The 7,127-nt window shown below is 38.0% G+C and overlaps 1 protein-coding gene across 1 annotated transcript; it reads left to right on the top strand.

Moving 5' to 3' along the window:
• Window positions 1-748: 748 nt before the first annotated feature.
• Window positions 749-3,106, top strand: LOC142370447 (uncharacterized). The gene is made up of 2 exons (XM_075453028.1): window positions 749-769; window positions 1,912-3,106. Exons 1-2 carry the CDS (start codon window positions 749-751, stop codon window positions 2,692-2,694), a joined length of 804 nt encoding a protein of 267 aa, XP_075309143.1. The 3' UTR covers window positions 2,695-3,106.
• Window positions 3,107-7,127: the final 4,021 nt, after the last annotated feature.

Below are 7,127 nucleotides of genomic sequence, written 5' to 3' on the forward strand. Positions count from 1 at the left end.
GGAAGGAAATACGAATACGAGTATTTTTTAAATAGCGTTAAAAATAATAATAATAACGAAACGCAATATGTGGCGGCCGATGTTTAATCTGTGGCGCACCGCCACAAATTAGTCTATGTGTGGGAAACACTGGCTTCCTAACCCATGTTTTGATATGAGCGCATCGAATGAAATAAAATTTCCATTTTGGACAACATGTTCCAGATGTTTTATTCCTTTGTTGTTCCATAGAGTAAAGTTTAGCATTTTTTTGTTTTGCTGGATGTCAGGATTGTTCCAGATGGGTGTAAGTTTACACGGGAGAAGTGAGGACTTTGTAATTTTAAGAAATTCCCACCAGGCTGTCAGAGAGGTGCTGATGTTAATGCTTTTGAAGCATTTGTGATGTCTTACATTTGGACTAATAAGTGGCAGGTCTGAGATTTCCATATTATCACATAAAGCTTGTTATAAATTTATCCATGGTTCATCTAGTGGGCTAGATTTAAACCATTTTGATATATATTGTAACCTATTGGCTAAGAAATGGTGCTGAAAATGAGGTAAATCTAATCCACAACTGTCCTTGGTCTTCTGTAGAGTTTTTAAACTAATACGTGGTGGTTTGTTTTTCCACAGAAATTTGGAGATGCATGAATCTAGTGACTTAAACCAAGTAGCGGATGGTTTTATGGGGATCATTGAAAACAAATAGTTAACTTTTGGTAATACCATCATTTTAATGGTAGCGACTCTCCCCATAAGTGATATGGGTAATGACTTCCAACGAGTGAGATCATCCTCTACTGTCTTTAAGAGTTGAACATATTTTAGCTTTGTTAGCTCTGACAGCCTGGAGGAAATGTTTATGCCTAAGTATCTAATATTTCCTGACTGTAAAGTGATAGCAGGTATATTCTTGAAACTACAGTTGATGGGCAGGACTGTGGTCTTAGACCAGTTGATAGAGTAGTCAGAAAGTGCTGAGAATTTATTTATGAGTGTGATCGTGTGAGTGAGAGATGTCTCTGAGTTCTGAAGGAAAAGTAATACATCATCAGCATAAAGACTTATTTTATGTTCAATATTTTTGGGATGGATGCCTTTAATGTTTCCATCTTGTCTGATAGCAGCTGCTAAAGGTTCGATGAAGATGGCAAAAAGTGAGGGTGAAAGTGGGCAACCCTGTTTGGTACCTCTCTGGAGACTAAAGTTTGGAGAAATTTGATCATTTGTCCTGACACATGCATTTGGGGAGCTATATAGTATCCTTATCCAGTTAATGAAGTACGACCCAAACCCGAATTTGTTTAATGCTGCAAATAAAAATTTCCAGTTAACTTTTTCAAATGCTTTTTCAGCATCTCGAGAGACAATTGTGGTTTCCAAGTTGTTGATGGTAGAATAATCTATGAGATTAATTAGTCTGCGTGTGTTAGTGGATGAGTGCCTTCCCTTTTATAAAACCTGTCTGGTCAGAATGTATTATAAGGGGAGTTATTTTTTCTATTCTTTTGGCGAGAGCTTTGCAGATTATTTTGAGGTCTACATTTATTAGTGATATTGGGCGGTAGCTACATGGTGTTTAAGTGAACAACTTGGACAAGACTCTGGTTCCTTCCATCATTTAGAAATATTGTAGCTCAAGTTCCTTTTCAGAGTTTCATCATGACAAAAAGAATAAGTAAAAAAGCAAAAAGCAAGAGTTTACTGCTTAAAAAGCTGAACGTGTGCAGAACACATCAGAGCACAGTGCTGATAGCTGAGGGCACTTATAAACGCACCCTCAGCGTTCACATTTGATAATGAGACCTGTGTGGCTCGGTCTGTCCAGCTCCAGTTAGAATATGTTGGTTAGCGTAGGTTAGCTTAGAGAAATCTTTTGTGTGAACTTCAAAAGGATCTAAGTCTTCTTCCTCTCTGTCATTGCAGAAACATAGAGCCCAAGAGGGATCCAGATGGCACTGCTGTAAGGACTGTGGGAAAGTTATCAAACGATCAAATCTGAGGAATCATCAGAGGCTTCATACTGGAGAGAAGCCATACAGCTGTGGTCAGTGTGGGGCAGCTTTCAGTCAATTATATCATCTAAAGACACACCAACGTATTCACACAGGAGAGAAACCTTTCATCTGTGGTCAGTGTGGGGCAGCTTTCACTCAATCATCTACTCTAAAGACGCACCAACGTATTCACACAGGAGAGAAACCTTTCAGCTGTACTCAGTGTGGGACAGCTTTCACTCAATTTTCTAGTCTAAAGAAACATCAACGTATCCACACAGGAGAGAAACCTTTCATCTGTGGTCAGTGTGGGGCAGCTTTCACTAGATTAGATAGTCTAAAGACACACCAACATATTCACTCAGGAGAGAAGCCATACAGCTGTGGTCAGTGTGGGGCAGCTTTCACTACATTATCTAGTCTAAATGCACACCAACGTATTCACTCAGGAGAAAAACCTTGGATCTGTGGTCAGTGTGGGGCAGCTTTCAATGAATTATCTAATCTAAAGAGACACCAACGTATTCACTCAGGAGACAAGCCATACAGCTGTGATCAATGTGGGGCAGCTTTCACTGAATTAAGTAGTCTAAAGAAACACCAACGTATTCACACAGGAGAGAAGCCATACAGCTGTGGTCAGTGTGGGGCAGCTTTCACTCAAATATCTGCTCTAAAGAAACACCAACGTAGTCACACTGCAGAGAAATGATTGGTTTAAATCAACATAATTTTTTATGGCAAATAAGCAAACATTCACCTGGGAGCAGCAAAATGGAACTTCCAATCAGAAGCCTTGCCTTTGTTCAGATTAAAAATCTTGTTTGTGGATTACCACCTTCTCTTGTCAGTACTTTAGTTCTGAATGTTCTGTGGGGAGCACATGTTTGAAGAACCATTGAAAGTGCTTTATAATATGTTGGGATTGCTTTAACTGGGGACGGATCTCCCGACGTTCAAGACAAACATGGCATCAATTGTGAGTTGATGGACAGAACAAAATTTAGTCTATTTGAAAGTAGAAACATGTTTATTCTGTTATACTGAAAATATTTGTTTGGTTTAAAGTTAAGATCCACAAAGTAGCTTTGCACCAGCTGTGGGTATTTATGTAAACATCTGAAGAAGCAATATATCATTTCAGTTTGATGTGAAGTCGAGGTTTACACTCGTTTGTATTTCATTGTTCTGCATTTCATTAAAGGTCAGATGTTAACTTTTCTCATGCTTTTCATGTTCTTGCTACACAGATATTTTTGAAGAAAATGTGTGTTTGGTTATGAGGGAAAGTTGACCCTTATCATCTTCCCCAAAGACCCAGAAATCTTTAACGCAGTCTGAAAAAGGTTTGGAGTTGTTCCCTTTACTTCCCAGACAGCTGTATGATGCTCATGACTGAAGCTGAATGTTAAGGCTGTTCCAACACTAAAAGGGCACGAGGCTCAACTTCAAGCTGTGAAACTCTTTCAAATGTCTGTTGTGTTGGAATCAGATGTGTGAACGGATTTTAGTCCAAACGTCACGGCTGCACTGAGGGAAAAGGCAGCTAAGCAGGCTAACGCTACTTTGAATTGAACCGTTTAACATGAGAAAACTGAACTGATCTGTTTGTTGCTTCTAGAACTGCTCAGTTACTCACACAATCAGGTACTGAGCAGATTTACCAAACAGACATTCTGCTGTAATCTCAGATGCTGTGTCGCGCTGCTCACGTTGTTTTAGTCCACAACTCTTCTTCTTCTTCTTCTTCTTCTGCCCCGACGGCTACACAACTTACCCAGAACACCTGGTGGCAGAGTGTGCACACGACACCCTTATACTTTATTGGATTGTATGTACAAACTCAAACGCTGATCATTTAAACCTGCTTCAGGCTGTTTCTGTTCCCTTTAGTTTTAAGCTGACTGTGTTTGGCGTACCCTGAGCATTTCAGTGGAAAATGTTCAGCACAGACTTGGAGTTGTATTGTGTTCTTGTGGTAACTACGTCCCCACAGCTATTATGTCCTTAAGAGTTTCTTAGAAAGCGCTTTCTGTCGCTCACAGTGGGAGAATCTCACTGACAAATCCCACTTTGGCCTAAAGATGTGATCAGCAGTGACGTTTGTGTGTTAGCGACTGGCGCTACGGTCCTGGCTGAACAGGAAGTAGCCACCAGAAATGCAAGACAGTCGCTGTAGCGATTGAATGTTACGCAGGACTGTCTTCCTGTATGCAGATGGTCATCAGTGAAGTCACCTCCCCCGAATGAACCCCGTCATGTTGTGTTTATGTGGCAAAACATGGCGAGCCAGCCGGGGGGGCTGTTAGCGTGACAGAGACAGTCCCTCAGTCAGAGACGAGCCTCAGAAGTTAAACCCAGTTTGTAACTGAGCTGACTCACAGTGGAAGTCACACGTTAGATCTGGTTCTCAGGGAGTGTTTCCTGTTGAAATCGAGCCGTGTCTGATCAGTGCTGCAGTTTCTTGTTTTGCATTATTAATCTTCTTACTCAGACTACACCTGAAACTAATCAAAAGCAGGAATCACCGTCAGATATTCATGATCTGAAGGGGATGAACTCCTGTGCTTCTGCAGAATACCTGAGTTTCCTCCAGTGTGACCATGAAGTTAGTGTTTTTCGCCATATATATTTATATTTACACTAACTTATAGATTTAATCTGCTGTAACTCCTGGTGAAATGGAGGTTTTCCTCTTTCTTTAACTGCAGAATTCCACCGTAATTTAATTCTAGTTAAAAAAATAAAATGATAAACTTATGTGTCAGCTTTAGTTATTTATAAATGTAGACTGATGATACATATTGGATGGAAGCTTTTGGCTCCAGATGAAATGTTTTGGGTTCAGGTGGAACCGAACCAGGTCAGCACCATTATTCCAGAATTCTTTGCATCTTCTTCAGATTTTCTCTGTGAAAACAGAGACTTCTGAAACATGATTTCCCTCGATCATCAGGGGAAATGTGAGGTCACTGGTGGATAAGACAACTGCATGGATCAACTACACACTGAAGGGTTGAATCCTAAACTTCATAGGGACTGAGTTCAAGCCTTTTCCAGGTTCCACTCAATTTTTCTCGGTCTTCAAAGTTTGAAACCAACAAGTCTGAGACTTTGATTTGATTTGATTTTTATTTCAGATGTTCAAGGGAGATCAACAGCCTCCAAGTCAACAAAACAAAATCATATAAGCAAAATCCCCCTTAACACACCTGAAAAGGAGTGGGAAGAAGCATAGCTTATTGAATCCCACCCCTACACATTCAAAATATTGTACATATTACTTGTACGCACCTCCATGTAAAATCAAAACTATACCATACATGTTATACATACATATCCAAATAATACAAAAAGAAAGAGAGATAAAGAAAAAAAAACAAGAGAAAAAAAATCACAGCATGTTTTCACTCATGTATCTCTGAAAAACGGTCTGTTTATACATTTTCTTGAATTGATACATACTTTGACATTTTTTTAACTCCACCTTCAGAGCATTCCACATCCTTACTCCACATATTGATAAACTGAAACCTCTCATTGTCGTTCTATTCCTGGTTCTTTTGAAATGGAATGTCCTTCTTAAATTATAATGTACATCTTCCTGACTAAACAATTGTTGAATGTTACCAGGTAGCTTATTATTTTTTGCCTTATACATAAATTGCATTGTTTGATATTTTACCATATCAACAAATTTTAAGATCTTTGACTGCAAAAAAAGTGAATGAGTATGTTCCACATATCTTACCTTATGAATAACACGAATTGCTCTTTTTTGAAGAACAACTATAGAATTCAATGAACTTTTGTAATTATTGCCCCATACTTCCACACAGTACATTAAATAAGGCAGAACTAAAGAACAGTACAGAATATAGAGTGAATCAAAATCTAAAAACATTTTGGCTTTATTCATTACTGAAATACTCCTTGATATCTTGCTTTGTAGGTATTTGATATGTGGTTTCCAACTTATTTTATCATCAATTATGACTCCAAGAAATTTTATTTAAAAAACTCTCTCAATGTTCACCCCTTCAATTGAAATACATGCCTCTGTGTCCCGTTTACAGTTTCCAAACAACATGAATTTTGTCTTTGCTAAGTTTAAGGATAATTTATTATAATCAAACCAAACTTTCAATTTACTCAATTCAGTCATAACATCATCCTGTAACTTCTTTAAATTATCTCCTGAACTAAAAATGTTTGTATCATCAGCAAAAAGAACCAATTTCAATAACTTAGACACTTTGCATATATCATTGATGTACAAAACTCGGCCCCAACACCGAACCTTGTGGAACCCCACACACAATATCTAAGTACGATGAACAACAGTCCCCCAGTTTGACAAATTGACGCCTCCTATCTAAGTAGCTTTTAACCCAATCTAGAACCACTCCCCTGATACCATACTTTTCCAATTTACAGGTTAGTAATTGGTGATTTATTGTATCAAATGCTTTTTTAAAATCAATAAATATTCTTATTGCAAATTGCTTATTGTCGATAGATTTAGTGATTTCTTCAATTGTTTCTGTCAGTGCCATTGTTGTTGATCTGTTTGATCGAAACCCATATTGACTTTCAGAAAGTAACTGATATTTGTCGAGGAATGCATCCAGTCTTTTATTAAAAACCTTTTCTAGTATTTTTGAGAATTGTGGCAATAAAGAAACAGGCCTGTAATTTGTGAAGTAATGTTTGCTCCCAGTCTTAAACAAAGGTATAACTTTAGCGATTTTCATTTCATCTGGAAAAACACCTGTCTGAAATGATAAGTTACAGATGTAGGTTAGTGGTTTAGATATGGCTGAAATAACATTTTTCACCAATGTCATATCAATATCATTGAAGTCAGTAGATAACTTCCTCTTGCAGTTGTTAACTATATCCAATATTTCACTTTCTTGTACATCACTTATAAACATTGAATTAGGATTACTCTTCAGTAGTCCTTCCATATTTTTCCCCCTTTCCCCTGGATCTGGGATTTCTCTAGCAAGATCAGGGCCCACATTAACAAAAAATCATTAAAACCATTGACAAAATCTTGTGTATTGTAATTCTCCTTGCCATCATAAATAAAGTGCTGGGGATAATTTCTTGATGTGCTTCCTTTTCTTAAGATATTATTTA

This window comes from Odontesthes bonariensis, chromosome 20 (assembly GCF_027942865.1).
Source record: "Odontesthes bonariensis isolate fOdoBon6 chromosome 20, fOdoBon6.hap1, whole genome shotgun sequence".
NCBI classification, from domain to species: domain Eukaryota; kingdom Metazoa; phylum Chordata; class Actinopteri; order Atheriniformes; family Atherinopsidae; genus Odontesthes; species Odontesthes bonariensis.

Coding starts and splice junctions, on each gene's coding strand:
- LOC142370447 (XM_075453028.1), top strand. CDS start 749: ATGGGTAATGACTTCCAACGA. Junction 770..1,911: donor TGGGTAATGACTTCCAACGA/GTGAGATCATCC, acceptor CTGTCATTGCAG/AAACATAGAGCCCAAGAGGG.